Consider the following 20,497-nt stretch of genomic DNA (forward strand, 5'->3'; position numbering starts at 1 on the left):
AAAATCCTGCAGTGCCCGCAAGGTCCCCCTGCTCAAGAAGGCACATGTACAGGCCCGTCTGAAGTTTGCAAATGAACATCTGGATGATTCTGAGAGTGATTGGGAGAAAGTGCTGTGGTCAGAGGAGACTAAAATTGAGCTCTTTGGCATTAACTCAACTCGCCGTGTTTGGAGGAAGAGAAATGCTGCCTATGACCCAAAGAACACCGTCCCCACTGTCAAGCATGGAGGTGGAAACATTATGTTTTGGGGGTGTTTCTCTGCTAAGGGCACAGGACTACTTCACCGCATCAATGGGAGAATGGATGGAGCCATGTACCGTCAAATCCTGAGTGACCACCTCCTTCCATCCACCAGGACATTAAAAATGGCTCGTGGCTGGGTCTTCCAGCACGACAATGACCCAAAACATACAGCCAAGGCAACAAAGGAGTGGCTCAAAAAGAAGCACATTAAGGTCATGGAGTGGCCTAGCCAGTCTCCAGACCTTAATCCCATTGAAAACTTATGGAGGGTGCTGAAGATCCGAGTTGCCAAGCGACAGCCTCGAAATCTTAATGATTTACAGATGATCTGCAAAGAGGAGTGGGCCAAAATTCCATCTAACGTGTGCAAACCTCATCATCAACTACAAAAACCGTCTACTGTGCTTGCTAACAAGGGTTTTGCCACCAAGTATTAAGTCTTGTGTGCCAAAGGGATCAAATACTTATTTCTCTGTGCAAAATGCAAATAAATACATATCATTTTGACAATGTGATTTTCTGTTTTTCTTTTTTTTTAAATATAATCTATCTCTCACTGGTAAAATTAACCTAGCCTAAAAATTCTAGACTGTTCATGTCTTTGACAGTGGGCAAACTTACAAAATCAGCAAGGGATCAAATACTTATTTCCTTCACTGTACTAGGCACCCAACCTTTTTCAATTGTTAAAATAAATGTTCATATGGTAACCACAACATCAACATGCCCTATAAGAGTTGTTCTAAGTGCATGTGATAAAAGTGGCAAGCCCTTGTATCAAGTAAAACCCTTTTTATAAAAATGTTTATCATAAAATTATATTTCCCACTGGACAGGGTATCTAGGAAATGTGCAGCTACTGGGTAAATTTTATTTTGCACTTGCTCTGTAACCCTTTTTGAGTGAGATTTGTACTTTGTACCTTGATCTGGGCTGGTTACCTGTGACCGCTCCTACCCACAGAAATATTCACACGTTTTTTTAATCTGAAATGTCAAGACGAGAGATGAGCGAACCGGACAACCGAACTCGGTTTCGGTCTGAACATGGCGAAAAGTTCGGTTCGCAGCGAATCCGAACTTCACCGGGTTCGGCCGAACTCGTTTTGACCGAACCCGGGCGTGCAGAAAAAACATTACAAAAATATTATACTAATCGGCAGCCACTTGTCTCTATCAATCACTGATAGAGAAAAGAGGCTGCGGATTAAAAATAAAATAAAAAGCATTTCATACGTACCCGGTCATTGTCTTGGTGGCGAGTCCCTCTTCTTCCTCCAGTCCGACCTTCTTTCCTGACGCGGCAGCCTGTGATTGGCTGCAGAGGCCGCGGCAGCCTGTGATTGGCTGCCGAGGCGGTCACGTGACGTGCGTGACCGCCACTACAGCCTGTGATTGGCTGCAGCGGCGACATGGATGAAACGTCATCGCTGCAGGCCGGACAGGAGGAATGTAAGTATGAACGTATTTTTTTTTTATTACATTAAAATTGTATTTTCCGCGCGCCGAGCATGGTACTGTCAAGGTTCCTGAAAGAGTTAGTGCAGCCCATTAACTCTTTCATCACCCTGGACGGTACCATGTTCGGCGCACGGAAATTACAGGTTCGGTCAGAACTAGTTCGGTCTGAATCGAACTTCTTCGTGAAATTCGGCGAACCAGCCGAACCGAACTTTTCGCTCATCTCTAGTCAAGACCTTTTTTACCTTCTCTGAGAGCAAATGAACACACAGACGTTTACACATTCCTAACTTAGGAAGCCGAATGAAAACATTTGTATTACATGGAAAGGTCTCTCTGTGGGACATAGGTGTGTTTTGGGAAGGTTGGCACCAGTCTGCCAGGACTCTTTTGTAGGCAAATCAAACAGATCTAACAAAGTTTAGCGGCAACAGCTGTAAAACCTGGGACATGCCAATTAGATCTTACCAAATCGATCCTTGCAGTCTTGAGGTATATGTGAGGTTATACACCATCAATTCAAGTGCCATCAAAAGTGCCTTGGATGCTACTGGTTTACCTGCCTTATCCATCCACATTCCATTAGTATCTGGTTTTCACGCGTTCGGCTCCAAGTTGGACACTTCCTGTGGAGAACAATCTTTTTGCCGCATAATTATTAATTGTTAAACAAAAGAAGTCTCACAGGACACAACAATATAGGGTGGGATATAAAATCTCAACCACCTGCAATTTTTCGGAGATACGGACTCCAAACAATAATATATAAACTAGAGAACAAAAAGAGTCCAAAGTATCCAAGTATTTAGAAAAGTACAAAATCTTTATTAAACAACACATGAGAATCTAAAATACAATGTTTTAACTGGATCATAAATGAATGTACATTTAGATAAAAATTGGATACAGGTAATGCATGAAAAATAAAAGTTCCAATACAAGTAATATATGATATAGTGAAATCACTTTTTAGGAACAAACTCATATAAATAAACATAAGTAGGAGAAAACAGCAGACGGAAAGTGAAAGTAAGATGTAGGTAATCACACTTCCTATCAAATAGACATAGAGAGTGTCCTGGATTTTAATTACAGCTTGAAACAGTCATAGTTCAATGCTTACCCATAATCAGTGGTGTAGTGGTATGACCCAGTAAGTAAAGAGTTGCCCCTCTTTACTTACTGGATCATACCACTACACCACTTTCCTTCTGCTGTTTTCTCCTACTTATGTTTATTTACATGAGTTTGTTCCTAAAAAGTGATTTCACTATATCATATATTACTTGTATTTGAACTTTTTATTTTTCATGCATTACCTGTATCCAATTTTTATCTAAATGTACATTCATTTATGATCCAGTTAAAACATTGTATTTTAGATTCTCATGTGGTGTTTAATAAAGATTTTGTACTTTTCTAAATACTTGGATACTTTGGACTCTTTTTGTTCTCTAGTTTATATAATTATTAATTGATCTTAATCATATAATTCAAATGAAGGAAAACCTTTAAAAATTACAACTTGAAGTTAAACCTGAACATTGAACAGCATAGTAAATGGGATACATGCATATAAACTTCGTTTTCCTTACACATATCTTTATCCGGTAAAAGCAAAACATTTTAAAAATGACAACTTTTATTGAGTGTACTAAATGTGATCTATGCAAACTGATTTTCTTTTCATAGAAGTCCTAATTTTTCCCTTAAACATAACCAAGAGAGACTAGGAATGTTCCCGTCTTGTATATACTGTATATGATGAAGTATCTCTGCATTTGGAAACCTTCTTGCATATGGATGCACTGTTGTTCAAAGGGGTGGACTCTTTATTTTATTTTTTTAAATAGAAAACTACATTTTATCTACTTCTCCATACTCCTCTGATCCAGAATATTTGAGAATCCCACCCTAATCGTGTCCTGTGAATGCCTGATTATACCAAAATCTATCAAATTGTGTTACTAAAATCTGGAATAAAACTAACAATGTTCAGGTAATAATCACCCCTCCCCATCTGAGTCTATAAAGCCTCATGAACACGACCGTAGCCATGTGCACGGCCGTGATTTCCGGGTCGGCCGGCCACTGAGCGACAGCCGCGAGCCGCCCGCAAATCGCGGGCTGTGCACATGGCCGCGGCCATTATTTTCAATGAGTCCGGACTGCAGAACAGGGCCGGAATAAGATTTGCCCGTTCTTTCTGCGGTGCGGGCTCCTGGGCCATGCACGGACCGTGAAAACCACGGTCATGTGCATGGCTCTATAGGAATGAATGGGGCCGCAATTCTCCCGTGGATTTTCGGGGGAATTGTGGCCGCAAAAGCACGTTCGTGTGCATGAGGCCTAACAGTGCAAAATAGCGCACTACCACAAGCAATAGGGTTATCACTGGTTTCCCTATTGCGATTGGGGTACATAGGAAATTACCATTAATCCTAAACACACACAGAAAAGTTTGCCGTGACTAAGTAAATTTAGTGTTTGGTTTGGCTATTTTCTGTAATAAAATGTACTCTGTAGATTTTTTTTTTTTTTTTTTGAAATTCTTTATTTTCGTGACAACAGCCACATATTTTCAGAATACACAATACAGCAGGTACATGTGGGAAAATATATCAACTTGCAAAAAACCAAGATGTATGCTTTTGAAATTTACAATGTAAACCTACCACGAGGTAGTATTATATGTCATCTTTAAGGTATAAACATGAACTTCCCCACTATGCATAAGAAAGACATATTTAGTTAAAAGTACAGAATGAAGTGAAAGAGCAAGAAGGGGAGGAGAAGTAGTAACTCCCACCGGGGAGACCCCCACCACCCCCGAACAGGACCCCACGAGCTATCCATCAGTGTCCACACTTCCAAGAATGTCAGTGTAGAAGTCGGAGTCCTGAAACACGATCCACGGGGCCCACGTGCGACAGAACCTAGTGTGTGCATCGTGAATGGAGGAGGTTAGGTCCTCCATATGCATAAGGTCATTGACCTTCGAGATCCACAGAGACAGTGACGGCGGAGAAGATTTCTTCCAGCGTAAAGGGATACAATGTCGTGCAGCCATCACTAAAAAGTGAAGGAGAGAGCGTTTGTATGTGTTAGCCGGAGTGTCACAGTGATGGAGGAGGAAGAAGGCCGCGTCCATGTTACAGGTAGCGTCTGTAACCTTGAGGATCACCCTTTTGACCCCGTCCCAAAATCCCGTTAGTCGTGAGCATGACCAGAAAGTGTGTAGAAGGGTACCATTGTCCAAACCGCATCTCCAACAGAGAGGTGAGACAGCCGGGAAGATGCGATGAAGGCGGACCGGGGTCCTATACCATCGTGAGAGCAACTTAAAGCTAGCCTCCTGATATCGTGAGCTAATTGATGTTTTATGAGCTAGGGTAAGAATTCGGGAACATTGGCTTGTGGTAAATGTGATTCCCAAGTCAGCCTCCCATTCCGAAATGTACCCAGGCGTCGGTAGGTCCGACTCTGTAGATTTTTATGTGCAGTGTCCTTGGCTGCTGCAGACTTGAACACGCAGCCATCCTCCCCCTTCTCCTGTCTATCAAACCGCACTAAGCGTCCCAGCAAGGCTATATGTTATACAGTGTAAGTTACATAGTTAGTACGGTTGAAAAAGACATTAAGTTCAACCAAGCTTAGAAAAACTCTTTTCTATGTAACTATTAACAATGTACTCCTTGGCTTTGCTCACTAATGCTGCAGTCTGTGTTTCTAATATCTTCTGAAATGAGTCTCTTCGTACTTTTGGTCACTCCTTCTTGGTTCCCCCACAGGCTCTCCGTTATTAGTAAAAACAAAAAGGGACACCGTTATCTGGTTCAATTCTTTAATCTTCAGGATCATTGTCTGCATTTCCCTTTGTATGACTATCCACAGTCTACATACACCTCCTTTCTCTGTTACAGCCGCGGCACTCCAATGCTACCTGTAATGTGGTGGATAAGTATTGGCAGTCACACCCTTGTTGCCATAGTCCTAGACTTTCACCACCAATATATCTGCCATGCCTCCTTTTCTGTTCTCCATTCAGGCAGGGACCTCCACCTGCTTGTGGAGTAATGATCTCCCAGAGATCTATGCCAACTTCCATTCAGAGTAAAGCAGACAAGAAATCTTACCTGCGGCCGCTTAGTCTGTCCTGAGAATCCTCCCGTCCGGGTCACTTGCGAGGGAGGCGAAGGCTGCTGGACTTGCCTGCGTCCTCCACCAACTGATAAGGAAATCTTAAACTCTCTTGTCTCAGTGAAATTATACGAAAGCTTTATTGAGGAAGAAAAGTTACAATAATGAGCGATAAGTAAGGCCTCGTGCACACCATCACCGTTTTCATGGCCGTTTTTCACGGATCCGTGTGTCTGTGATTGGAACAGTGTGCTTCTTGTGTGTACTCCGTGTACACTTCCGTGTTTCAGAGAGGAAACTGTTCCTATTCACACTACGTACACGATATTGTGAGCGCCGCACATGGTAGTCACTGTCCAGGCTGCTGAAAGTTACTGCCGATCAGTGCAGCCCCTGGACAGAGACTACCGGTGGACAGTGAGTACCATGCGCAGCACTCACAATATAGATTATTGTTTGTTTTTTTTTAAAAGTTACTACTTACCCAGAACTCCCTGCTTCTTCCTCAAGTCTGGCCTCCTGAGATGATGTTTCAGACCATGTGACCGCTGCAGCCCATCACAGGCTGCAGCGGTCACATGGACTGCCGCGTCCTCCACGGAGGTCGGACTGGATGTCACAAAGACAATGGCCGGGGTACATATGAACTTATTTTTCTATCGCTGTGTTCCAGCACTGATCAGCAGCCTCTTTCTATCAGTGCTGATAGAGAAGGGGCTGCCGATTAGTGCAGTGCAATATCGGCCTCTCTGTACCTCTGCCTGCCCGGCCGTTGCTAGGCAACGGCTCTGTCACACACGGATGCCTTCCGTGTACCTTCAGTTTTTTTGACGGACTCATTGACTTGCATGGGCCCCACGGTCACGGAATCTCGGACCAAAGTAGGACATGCTCTACTTTTGTCAGAATGGAGCAACGGGACCGTCAAAAAAAGAAACAAAAAACCTGAAGTGTGCATGGCCCCATTGAAATGAATGGGTCATGGTGCTAGCAGTCAAAAAATCAGCTAGCACCCTGAAGGAAAAAACTGAAGTGGGCATGAGGCCTAAGAAAATAAGAGCGACATGGCAATGGAGGTCCTCAAGAGTTTAGATGTTCAATTTTAGATGAAACTTTTAAAGGTTTTTCTGGCGAAGTGGCATCAAGGAACCACCTTACAAGTTATTGCCCAACAAGTACTTATAACACATCATTCTTATTAAAGTTCATGTTGTCCAAACATCAAGTCAATTTACAGCAGCCTCAAATATTATCTCAGTATGACCTCCACCACTATTCCTCAAAGGAGGGAGAAGAAGCAAACCTAATTGATAAAGATTCCTTTATCTTCGGGCCTGTTCACATCAGCAGAGAACCCCTCAACGGAAAGGCAAACGGAAACCTTAGCTTCTGTTTGCATCACCATTGATATCAATGGTGACGGAAACATGGCTAATGGCTTACGTTTGTCACTGTTTCGTCAGGTTTCCATTTTTTTTTTTGTTTGGTTTTCACTGAATCAATAGCGCAGTCGACTGAACCCCTGAGCGGAAAGCCAACGCTAATGTGAACAGGCCCTTACTAAGACCTCATGACATTCGTGTGTGTGTGTGTATATCTACAATCTACCTCTTCTTAGAAAAAGCTATACTGATGTTTCTTCGAGGACCTATTCACTCTGGGTGTATGATCAAGCTTATCTGAACGCAGCTGCTGATCAGACACTCAGAGATGGCAAAGCGGAGAGGAGGGTTGTATAGTCCAGCAACAACCTAGTGGCAGAGAGGAATCAGTGCTTCCTCTCCCCAGAAGGAAAGTGCCCGTCCGCGATGGTGAGGCCACACCAGCAGGTTTTGAAGATCTCATTACATAAGCGAATGCCACTACTGAGCCAATAAGCAGTTACTGGACCTGGCATACAGCCGCTGCTTAGCCCTGCCACTTTCTATTATGGTCTACACTAAACTAACAACCCCCAGAAGCTGCAGGGAAATCCGACTCTGTTCACATCTGCATCGGAGTCTGTTATAGTTTGTCAGATTTTACATGAAAAATCGTGCTAAATGCAGTGTTTTTCCTGATGCAACGAAGGGCGCCACGCCAATAAACCCCATTGTAAGTCAACGTCCTATCTTTAAATGACACGTGTGCAGCATCTGTCCTAGGTGTGAGTCGCATGTGTCTCAGGTTATTCATGTGTTCCGTATATGCGGCAATATTTATGTCTACAGTATACATGGTGCCATTATTTGTGTATAGTGTATATAGCAGCATTATTCATGTGTACAGTGTATATGGTGGCATTATATAATTTTTAAATAAACAAGAAATTTAACACTAGACACTCCACTATCTATTCAACGGCCATAGCATTTGGCATATTGCTAGGATATGCCATCACTTGGTAATTGGTGGGGCTTAGACTGCCGGGACCCCATTGATCTGTAAAATATATATATTTTGGATTCTCAATCTCTGCTCTTTCTTTTCAGGAACATTGAGCGTGATTATCTCATTTCCCTTCATCTTTAACCCATGCTTGGGCTGCACAGAAAATACGCCACAGTGGGTTGGCTTAATATACTTTATCCCTTTCATCATCATTTTCCAGTTTGGATGGGCAGCTACACAAATCTCTCATCTTGCATTAATCCCAGACCTGGCTAAGAATGAACACGACAAAGTGGAGCTTACAGCTTTCCGGTATGTCATACTTTTTTGTGGGAGGGGGGATTTTTAATCATTCAATTTCTTCCATGAGAAAAGTTTGAGATGTGGTATGGAGTGCCACACAATCTTAACCTTTTATAAAAAGTATTGCATCATTTTGAAATTTTTCCAAAATGTTGGAAGAAGTGTGTCAACGTATTGAATGTGTGTGACACATCCGAGCACACCGGTAACAATGTAACATCACATGACCAACAGCAGCATTATTTGTCATAACACAGTTCTGTAGTAATTGTATGTGGTCTGTCTGGCTCGAACACTGTAGAAAGTTTCAGGGTGTGTGGTTTCTACCAGTGTCACATGATTGCCTATGCAAGTGATGTTTCAATACAGATGTCACATGCCCTCTGTCCATCTTTCCTATCGGTGATCGCTGTTAAGTGGCCATTTCACCTAGCTTTATGACAGTTTAACCTCTTAATTCACCGATGCCGATTTTGTGATTGGCTACATCTTGCAAAACTCTAATTTTCTGTTAAACAGACCACTGTAGAGAAATCTGGCTTATTAGGAGGCACACAGTCCTTGCAGCTCCATACTCCAGAAGGCCTTCCCAGAGCAGGTTACATCATGCTAAGGAGACTGCATGCGTGTAGCAAGAGTTAAAGGCTATGTACACCTTTTTGAAATCCTTCTTTTTTTTAATTTATTATTATATATAAAAATGGCCCACTGTGTTTTGTGCAACTTTCTAAATTTATTAAAAATAAATTTTTACTTTTTGAGATGCAGCTGCTTTGTATCCTGTATACAGAGCAGCTGTATCTAGTGCTGAAACCTGTATCCGTCAGGATCCACCTGTTATCGAACACATCTGAGACATGCAGGACCCGCTGTCAATGAACCAGTCAGTGCCGCTGACCTGACGGATTCGGGTCTCATCGCAAGATACAACTGCTCTGTATATAGGATTCAAAGCAGCTGTATCTGAAAAAGCAAAAATTTATTTTTAATAAGTATTTAGAAAGTTGCACAAATCCTTTTTTTTTTTTTTTTAATCTAAAAAAAACAAAAACGTTTCTTCAAAGCTGTACATAGCCTTTAAGGTCCTATTTCATGGCCTAATATTGACCATGAAAACTAGCGCCGATCAACGAGACAGCTCGTTTGCTCCTTTCACAAGGAGCAATGATTGGTTACATATGCGATTGTCACTATGGTCATTCGTCCCCATACATCTCCATGTCTGCAGCTTTCTCCATGTTTACACAGGGAGATGTCATGCCAACAACGGTAATATTTATTGCTGCATTAAGTAGCAAATCAGCCAATGAACGAGCTTGGTCTTATTGACCTGTATAAATGTGTGGTGATTACAAAGAACTGGCACATGATTTATTCATTCCAAGGACTTTAGAATGTACCAGGGGGCATTTATTATATGAGGAAAGATGATTTTAGACCTCAATATGGAAAGGGTTCTTTACAGTTAGAGTAGTTAAACTATGGAATGCCCTACCCCAATAGGTAGTAATGGCAGATACGATGTCGGCATTTAAAAAACGCTAGATTTTTTTAAATGACAAATGGCATTGAATGTTCTAATTTAATCTAGCAATGAATGATGTGTAATTGAGCAGCGTTGAGCTTGATGAACCTGTCTGTTCTGCCTGTGTAACTATATCCGTGCGTTGGTTTTGGAAATATTAACAACTTTTTTTTTTTTTTTTTTTTTTTCTTGTTGCCGTATTCTACTTCTGCTTTCTTCTGTAAAACACATCATCAACTTCTTCTTTTTTTTTTTTTTTTTTAATGATTATATTTAGACACTTACAATTACATTTTTATTTTTATGAGCAGGAATCCTAAGAATATAAGCAATGATATGACTCTCCTATTAAATGTAAAATGTAATTCTGCCATTTTGAAACTATAGAATGGGTAAAACGGAAGAGTTAGGTCTTATACAAGGTGTGAAGTATAAAATGTTCCCAGATGTTTTGGTTTGTTGGATTTGATGTTAATAATTTGTCAATTTACGTTGCCTTTTAAATTAAAGAGGAGCTGTTCGCTCTTCTGATATGTCTGTCTTAGTGAATCCTTTCCTTGCACATGAAATAAGTGATGTTCACCTTCTCTTAGTACACTATTCTGTCATCCAGATGTGAACCTATTCATACATTTCCAGGAGGAATAACAGATGGCACAATGCAGTTCTAAGAAAAGATACATCCGAATTATTATTTACTAGCAGGTCCTCTTTTAGTGTTTGCATCATGTGAGGTTTTCACCTATGCAAACCTTGCGAAAATCTTTAACAAACTGATTCACCACAACCAAAGTGTGATTTAAGCAGTGTCGCTTTCTGTGGTACTAAAGAATTAAAAATATATATTTTTAGCTCGTCAGACTTTCCTGTTGTATCATTAGCGCAAGTGTTTAGAAATTGAATTTGTTATAAACAAATTCTGCTGGTTTCCCCTAGATTAGGGCCTGTTCACATCACCGTTCATTTCCGTTCCGGGGTTCCATCGGGTGAACCCCGCAACGGAAAGTGAAACTGACAGCACAGCTTCCGTTTCAGTCACCAGGTGACGAAAACATCGCTAATGCTTTCCGTTCGTCATTCCGGCTGGTTTCCGGTTTTCCGACGGAATCAATAGCGTAGTTGACTATTCAATGGTGACTGAAACGGAAGCTGTGCTGTCAGTTTCACTTTCCGTTGCGGGGTTCACCCGACGGGAACCCTCCGACGGAACCCCGGAACGGAAATGAACGGTGATGTGAACAGGCTCTAAGTGAAGGCAGGTTGACCACAACGCAAATGTAAATAAGGCTTTGTTCACACAATGTTTGGTGTGTACATTCGGCATAAATACCAGATATATAACCCAGAGGTATGCATCTGTATTTCGCACAGTTTCATACATCTGCCATAGACTCCCATTATAATTAACTATTCTTTCTAATACATTTGGAATTAAAAGGTATGCTGGCTGACGCATACGGGCAAGATGTATTTTTTTTTTTTTGGCTTCAGAGGCAAGGAGGTTAACAATTTTTTAAATCTGAATAAATATTTTCCTTTGCAAAAATAGAAGTAATTGTATTAGGGCGTGTTGCCCATAAAGTAGAATAGTTAAACTAATTCAGTGTTTAGTAAATTGGTAGAGTCTACATTGGAAAGACCTTGCACTGGACTGAGATCCTTCAGAATGACTTGTGATTGAGTCACACAAGTGATCCTACGTGGCTCCATCCTCAAACGTTGATTAACCCCATTTTGTTTTTTCGGTGCGGTTTTCAGCCACACTGCAAAAAAGTTGCAAAACTACGCCGTGTGAATACACCCGTACTTCTGGATGTTTTAAAGAACCTGTTTAACAAAGGACTTTCAGTACCTTCAAGTTCTACTGCCCCTCAACTTAAGGCCGGGTTCCCATGTAGCGTAAATGCTGCGGAATTGTGAGCGGATATTCCGCAGCATTTAGTGTCAGCAAAGAGGATGAGATTTAGTAAATCCTGCCCACGCTGATGGAAAATAAAACACAGCGTAAACTGTAATAAATTGACCTGCGGTGCGGAAATTAATTCTGCAGCATGTAATTTTATGCTGCGTGTTTGTTTTCTGAATTCAATGGGGATGCAAATACTTACCTAGAACACCTTCCTTCCTGCAGTCCGGCCTCCTAAGATGACATTTCATCCCATGTGATTGCTGTAGCCAATCATAGGCTGCAGCGTCAGATGGCCTGCAATGTCATCGTAGGAGGCCGGAGCGGATGTCAAAGGAGGGTAAGTATGAGCGCTTTTTTACGCAGCGGAAATTCCATCCGAAAAACCGCACCACAGTGTGGTGAGATGTGTTGAACGGAAGGTGCTGCTGGTTCCAGGTCAGATACGCTGAGTGATTTTTACACCGCGTATCTGACCTGTGGAATTCCGGCCTAAGGCCTCGTGCACACTTCAGTCTTTTTCTTCAGGGTGCTAGCCGTTTTTCTGAGCTAGCACCCTGACCCATTCATTTCAATGGGGCCATGCACACTTTATTTTTTTTGACGGTCCCGTTGCGCCGTTCCGACAAAAGTAGAGCATGTCCTACTTTGGTCTGAGATTCAGTGACCGTGCGGCCCATGCAAGTCAATGGGGCCGTCAAAAAAACTGAATGCACACGGAAGGCATCCGTGTGTGATGGAGCCGTTGCCTAGCAACGGCCGGGCGGGCAGAAGTACATTAGATATATTACACTAATCGGCAGCCACTTCTCTCTATCAATCACTGATAGAGCGAAGAGGCTGCTGATAAAAATAAAATAAAAAGCAGTTCATACGTACCCCGGTCGTTGTCTTGGTGACGAGTCCCTCTTCTTCCTCCAGCCAACCTTTCTGTATGACACGGCAGTCCTTGTGGCCGCTGCACCCTGTGATTGGCTGCAGAGGCGGTCACATGGGATGAAGTCATCCCTGGAGGCCGGCCTTCTCACGTCATCCAGACTTGCGTGACCGCCACTACAGCCTGTGATTGGCTGCAGCGGTGACATGGGATGAAAAGTCATCCCAGGAGGCCGGACAGGAGGAAAATGCAGGGAGTTCTGGGTAAGTATGGGGTAATTTTTTTAATTTCATTAAAATTGTATTTTGCGAGCGCCGAGCATGGTCATTCTTCAGCGCTAGTCACTGTCCAGGCTGCTGAAAGTTACCGCCAATCAGTGCAGCCCATTAACTTTCAGCACCCTGTAAAATGACTATCGCTGAACAACCCTGCTCTTTCAGCACCCTGGACAGTACTATGCTCGGAAACAAACACGGAAATCACATGGCCGCTAAAACGGGCACACAGAGCCGTCAAAAACGGCCGTGAAAACGGTGATGGAAGTGTGCACGAGGCCTTAAGACTAAACCACAATGGTCTCACAGCCAGGATATATTTTTTAAGTCTGTAAATCTTTGCACCTACCTATAGTGAGTGAAACAGGTCAGTGTTGTAACAATAGTTGAAAGAATGAAGTACAAGGTTCTGTACTACCAAGTAGTGTCACCGTGCAGGGAAAAAACTGCAAAGGACATAGTCTGTATGTATGTATTTATTGTTTTTTCATCTTATCCCATTGCTTCTGAAATGAAGCAAACAAACCCTGTGTAGTTTGATACAACAGCCCTACTTCATGTGTGCGCAAAGGGGCTTTAGATGCAAAATAGTAGAATATTTTTAATACTTTTTGCAAAGATTTTTTTATTTTTTTTTCCCTTTTTCATTTTGGATGCATTGGAGCAATAAAAAAAACTTTTTGTTGTGAAGGTTTACATAGACTTTAAGGTAGTGCTGTGGCTGCTTCATACTGAGGACTGTGGCAATCTTGAGTCAGACCCCCTTGGCCATAAATACCTGATGTGTCGGTCCCACCTCTTTGGATACATGCCATAAATGGGATTGGGAAATCGTCTTAAGTGACACCAGTGGATACCGCAGATCTGATGACCCACTATTAGGCAGGGCTTTATTAGGGCCATTTGTATTTTGTGAGGAGGTTACGAATGGTGTCCTCCCCTATTGCAGGGTATCCCTAGGTTCAGAGAGGTTGTTCTAGGGACAGACTGGTCCCTTCCCCATCCCTTGCAAAACTGACATATGTACCCCTTTGGCCATCGCAAGAAAACTGCAGGAACTGGTAATGCATTTCTATTTATCCCAGTAATGCATGCATACTTGTATAATCCTAATTTTTTTTTTTTTGTAAGTCTGTTTTGGGACTTTGTTGTCCCTAGGAATTCTTACATGTATGCTTTTTAATGGCTACATATTAAGTTATATTTAAGGGGTGTGGTTTTTGTTCGTTTTTTTGGTCAGACAAACTATTCAGTTCAATTTCTGCAATTTTTTTTTATTTTCATCAGCTTCCTGCCATGTTCAAGTTTTACCTGGTTCTGTCCACGTGTTTTATTGAACTGCTTATGGTTTCTTAACCCCTTAAGGACCAGCCTATTTTAAGCCGTAATGACCAAGGTATTTTTTTATTTTATTGTTCTGCCGATGCAGTTGTATGAGGACTTTTTTTTTTTGCGGGACGACTTGTAATTTTTATTGGTACTATTTTGGAGTAGATGCGACTTTTTGATCACTTTTTAATCACATTTTTTTTTTTTAAGGCAGGATTCACAGAAAACAGCAATTTTTCTTTTTTACAGCGTTCACCGTGCAGGTTAAATAATGTAATAGCTTTATAGTCTGGGTTGTTACGGACGCGGCGATAACAAATGTGTAACTTTTTAGCTTTTAGTTTTTTTTTAATAGTAAAGCATTTTGTAAGGGGAAAATGTGGGTTTTTCATTTTTATTCTTTTCTATTTTATTTACTTAAACTTTTTTTTTATTTTTTTACTAGCCCTTCTAGGGGACTTTAGTATGCGATCATCCGATCGCTTTTATAATACACTGCAATACTTCTGTATTGCCGTGTATTACTGCCTTTCCGTTTAAAACGGACAGGTATCTTCTAGGCCATGCCTCTGACCTAGCAAGCATTCACTACAGGCATACATGGGGGCCTTTATTAGGCCCCCGGCTGCCATTGGAAACAGACACTCGGTGATGACACTCGGTGGGAGAGAGGGAGGGAGCTCCCGCTCTCCAAAACCACTCAGATGCGGTGCTCGCTATTGAGCGCCGCATCTGAGTGGTTAAACGGGTGAGATCGATACTTATATCGATCTCACGCGTTCGAACAGGGATGCCTCCAGCTACCTCTGGTAGCTGAGAGCAGGGAGATTTAACGGCTCCCTGCTCTATTTATTCTGATGCAGCGCCGTGAAAAGGCTATTGCACCAGAACAAAGCCCATTAGTGGCCACCGTGAAAAGGCGTATTGGCGGTCACTATCTTTCTCCAGGCCTTGGTCCCACAGTGCAGATTTTTGCACGTGTGGTTTTTTTTTTGTTTTGTTTTTTTTTAGGCCAAAACCAGGAGTGGAACACAAAGAAATACCTTATAGGTATGCTCTTCTGGATCCAATTCTGGTTTTGGCTTACAAAAAGCATGCAAAAGCTCAGCTGTGGGAACAAGGCCTAAATGTTGTTTGTTTACTCTTTTTTGCACAGAAGTGTAACAGTGGTCAGAAAAATTACAAGAAATGAAAATGCATCCACTGACTGCTAAAACAAAGTGGCAGATGCGCTCTAGTGAACGCTGCGTTGCTTCGTTTCTTATCGGCTTTCCTCGGAGAGACTTTCTATTTAGCCAGATCAAAACTTCTGATGTGTCCCTACATGTCTAAACTTTTGAAAAAAACTTGTTACACTTAGGCCTCATGCCAACTTCAGTTTTTTCCTTCAGGGTGCTATCCATTTTTGTCACGGATAGCACCCTGAACCCATTCATTTCAATGGGCCCATGCATACTTCCGTTATTTTGACTGTTCCGTTCCGTCAAAAGTAGAGCATGTCCTACTTTGGTCAGTGATTCTGTGACCGTGGGGCCCATAGAAGTCATTGGGTCCGTCAAATAAAAACGGACGGCACACGAAGGCTTCCGTGTGCCGTCAGTTTTTGACGGCTTCCTTTGCCCTAGCAACGGCAGGGCGTGCCAAAGTTCACAGACTAGGACATGTGACAAGTCCAAATAAAGTTAAATACCTTCCATTTTCTTAACGTAAACACGGAACGGACACGGAGTACACACTGATACCAAAACGGACACGCGGATCCGTCAAGAACTGCCAAGAAAACGGTGATGGAAGTGTATATGAGGCCTTAAACCGCCAAGTATCTCTGGGCTGATACTTTCTGTACTGAAGAAATCACTTCTCCATCATTGTAATCCTGCCTGTGATAAGGATATGAATGCTGAGAACACCTCTATTACTGATTATATTCAGATTAGAAAAAAAGAACACTTAAATGGTCACTAACTTTTCAACAGATGTTGCATAAATCAATAGTACAAGCAAACTTGGCATATATCTTATTAGGCAAAAATGCCTCTTTCTCCCCTTATGGTTCTTTCCCCTTCCACCCCACAATCCTTCGCAGAGAATTTTTTTTATAGTTTTTTTTTTTATGTATTTATTTTTTGTCTCCTAAAAACTAGACCGAATATCGGCACATTGAGAGATTAGATTACAGCTGCCCATAGTAGTCTATGGAGGAGGGAGCACAGTTGAGATCCATAAAGACGCAGCAGCATCCTAGTAAGTAGCCAACTAAGCAATAAACCCAAATGTATCAGTGGTCCTAGTGACTAATAACTTAGACCAAAAAAGAAAAGAACAGTCACGACCAAATAATTGAAAAAAATACAAAAAATCCTTTATTAAAGTCAAATAGACAAATGCAAGCAGATAACATAGAACATATTAAAATAACATAACCCTCGCAAACTCAAAGATGGAATCCGAACACTAGCGCAGCAGGACAACCATCTAGTAATCCGGAAAAATGGTCCCCCAAAAATGTTAGTGTCTAAGTAGTTTATAAGCAGGCACTAAGTATAAAACTTTTGCACAGATAGGCCTTTATCAATGAATAAATGTAAATACAATCAAGATAATAACATATGAACAGCAATATACATACACCTGCAGAGTACGGGAATAACTGGGAGATCAGAGACGGGTTCAGCAGCGGACCACGTCCACATGCTCCGTAATTGTTTTTTTCGGGCTGAGATTTCTGACAGAAACAGCTGAATACCGTATCTGCATAGTGGATGAGATTTAACAAATCTCATCCACATGTTGCGTAAAATTTCCAAGCCCAAATTTACCTGTGCTGCGTACTTTTTGGACCGCATCATGTCAATTCCTGCTACGCAAAGTGTGCAGAATTGCTACGTTTTTCATAGATGTCTCCATCTCCTAAAAATTTGGAAAAAACGCAGCAATTTACGCACCATTTTCTGCTGCAAAAGCAGCAGGAAATGGTGCGTTTGCAGCAGCGGAAAGCGTAAAATGTACTTATTTATTAAGAGGCACACACCCTTTATAATCAATTGGACGCATCCCTGGACATCTCTGCACCAGAAAGTCAAATCTTCAGCAGCTATGCGTTGGCATAGATTTGCGCCATAATTTTAACGAGCCAGGCTCGGCATAGAAATTAATATACTAGCCTATTTTGCAAAATAAGAATGGTCAAAATTTGCCGTTTCTTTTACGCCACTAAAGTGGCGGAAATCTGATATGCCTCGCTGGTTTTTGCTTTCTATTTGTGTAAAGTGACGGACTTGTTTTTTTTTTACTCTGAATTCATAATTCGTATTCATTTTTTTTTCCTAAGTTCCTGTAGTTCTTTCCTCTAAAACATCCCCAATTTCCATTTTTGCTTCCATGATACAACCGTTTCTACTTTTATTGCAGTTCACTGTAGCGCTTTCATTTTGTGATTTCAAAACAGAAGTCTGGGAGTCAGAACAGAGAGCCACCCTGCTCTGGGTCCAGCTTCTCTAAAGCGAGGCTGGCCCAGAAATCAGCTGATTTACTGTGGAGAGGGCGGTGGATAAACAAGGGTTGTCTTCATGAGATGAAAATGAAGTGCCTTCAAAAACATGGGTACTCAATTTTGTTAGTAATCATTTGAGGTTGATATGGCACAAATGTTTTTTAGGTTATTTTCACATGTGCTTCAGAGCCTGTCGCAGATTCCGTCAGATTTGATGGGAAGAATCGTGCTGCAGACACCCTGACGGACCACTCTTAAGTCAGTGGGGTTCCGTTTGGCGCCAGTGGTATCCATCGTATATCTGATCTGGCACTGCATCATGGTTTTCATTATAAACTGAAACCACGATGGACGATGTAAACCGAGCCTAAAAAGTGTGTAAACTTTGCAGCTAGATTACAAAAACGAGCATTCGATTGGTTGATTAGAACATCACTGCTTTGTTTATCTTTCCCACTTGTTGTTTTCATCCCGATTTTCTCTCTCCCTGCAATTTCACAGGTATGCTTTTACAGTCCTGGCAAACATCTCTGTATATGCAATTGCTTGGTCGCTGTTGCACTTCGAACTGGGTGGAACAGAGGATGGACAGCATCTGGGACGGCAGGATATTCCTGTATTCAGGGTATGTTCAAGTTGGGAAGGATGCAGACCTTTAACTTAAAGAGGCTCTGTCACCAGATTATCAAATCCCTATCTCCTATTGCATGTGATCGGCGCTGCAATGTAGATTACAGTAACGTTTTATTTTTTTTGAAAAACAATAATTTTTGGCCAAGTTATGAGCAATTTTATATTTATGCAAATGAGCCTTTCTAATGGACAACTGGGCGTGTCTTGTGTTTGTAACATCTGGGCGTGTTTACTTGTTTTACTAGCTGGGCGTTGTGAATAGAAGTGTTTGTCAGCATCATATGTCAGCTGTTATCTACATTGCAGCGCCGATCACATGCAATAGGAGATAGGGATTTGATAATCTGGTGACAGAGCCTCTTTAACGCTACTCCTCTTTTTCATTTAGCACCAAATTTTCCATACATAACTTTTTAAGAGTCAGTCATCAGGCAATCTTGTAAATCTGTAAATTATGAATATTTAATGGATGAGTATAAGCATCGAATAAAAACAAAAGGTTTTTCTCTTCAAAGATTAAATGAAAGTATGGCCCTAGTGAAAAAAATTAATTATTAATGTCGAATGTCTCTACTTTTTATATAACCTTTGTACCCAAATAGGTGAATTGGATATACTCAAGTCTATTAAATTTCATTTGTTTCTGAGCTTCAGCATTTTTCCATTTTCTCCCCCATAATGGCACCACCTAGAAGTTCCTCCTAGACTTCTGTAGGGACAGGAACAGAGTGGGAATCTGTCACCTTCCACCAGTGTGTCCTGTCCCTACAGTGGTCAGGTCCGATAGGAATCCTCCTGGGTCTGTCTTAGGGAGGCATTTAAAAATGAAACTTTTTTTTTTTTTTTTTTTAAACATCCCTGACGTTTTTCCCAATTTGCGGTCATGACTCCATCGAAAAAGATCCTACATTTCCAGTTTACTGCTCTGGCCTTTCCAATCTTCTTAGGACCGAGGGTATAGAAAAATATCCGAAGCATTCCATACTTGGAAGATTTTCTCATCTCTTACAGACAGTTACATATAGTTGAAAAAAGACACCACTCCATCAAGTCCAACCAACATATAATCCTACCGTGTTGATCCAGAGGAAGGCAAAACCCCCATGAGGTTGATGCCAATTTCCTCATTCTGACTCCAAATATGGAAATGAGAATAAATCCCTAGATCTATTTGGTGTTGCTGAAACATGGCTAGACTTCTCATGACTGAGCTGTAAGTCTTCAGGGTTTTACACTGTTTCGGAAAGACCGGACAAATAGGAAAGGCGGTGGTGTATGTCTCTATGTGAGAAGTGATATGAAGGCGAATGTGAAAGACAATAGTTGGTGAAGATTGTGAGGAGATTGAAACTTTGTGGGTAGAATTACAAAGGGTGGTAAACACTGAAATTACTTTTGCTGTAATCTACAGACCCTCAAATATAACTGAGGAGATAGGTCCGCTATATAAACAGATGGAGCGGACAGCACAGGGGGTACTGTAGTGATAATGGGAGACTTTAATTACCGGGATATTAATTAGGGACCTGACTAGAGGTGAAGCTCTGTTGGATCTGGTCATTTCTAATAATGCAGAGCTTGTTGGGAATGTCAATGTTCGTGAAAACCTCGGTAACAGTGATCATAATATAGTTATATTTTACCTATACTGTAAAAAACAAACACAGGCCGGGAGGGCAAAAACACTTAATTTTAGGAAGGCCAATTTCACCAGGTTGAGGACTGCCATTCTGGATATAGACTGGGAAGAACTAATGTCAAACAATGGTACAAATGATAATTGGGAAATCTTAAAATCTACTTTGGGTAATTCTAGTGCAAAATTATTCCTATAGGTAACAAATATAAATGACTAAAATTAAACCTCACATGGCTTACACCTTCTGTAAAAAGGGCGATATATGACAAAAAAAGGGCATTTGAAAAATGCAAATCTGACGG

At 41.5% G+C, this 20,497-nt stretch overlaps 1 protein-coding gene across 1 annotated transcript in view; it reads left to right on the plus strand.

The window, feature by feature from the left end:
• Positions 1–20,497, plus strand: part of MFSD12 (major facilitator superfamily domain containing 12) — an 85,747-nt gene that overhangs the window by 16,332 nt on the left and 48,918 nt on the right. The window contains exons 2-3 of the mRNA XM_075849968.1: positions 8,317–8,527; positions 18,425–18,548. Of these exons, the coding sequence (XP_075706083.1) occupies positions 8,317–8,527; positions 18,425–18,548 (335 nt within the window). The remainder of the gene's footprint in view (positions 1–8,316; positions 8,528–18,424; positions 18,549–20,497) is intronic.

Source organism: Rhinoderma darwinii, chromosome 1 (assembly GCF_050947455.1).
Source record: "Rhinoderma darwinii isolate aRhiDar2 chromosome 1, aRhiDar2.hap1, whole genome shotgun sequence".
NCBI classification, from domain to species: domain Eukaryota; kingdom Metazoa; phylum Chordata; class Amphibia; order Anura; family Rhinodermatidae; genus Rhinoderma; species Rhinoderma darwinii.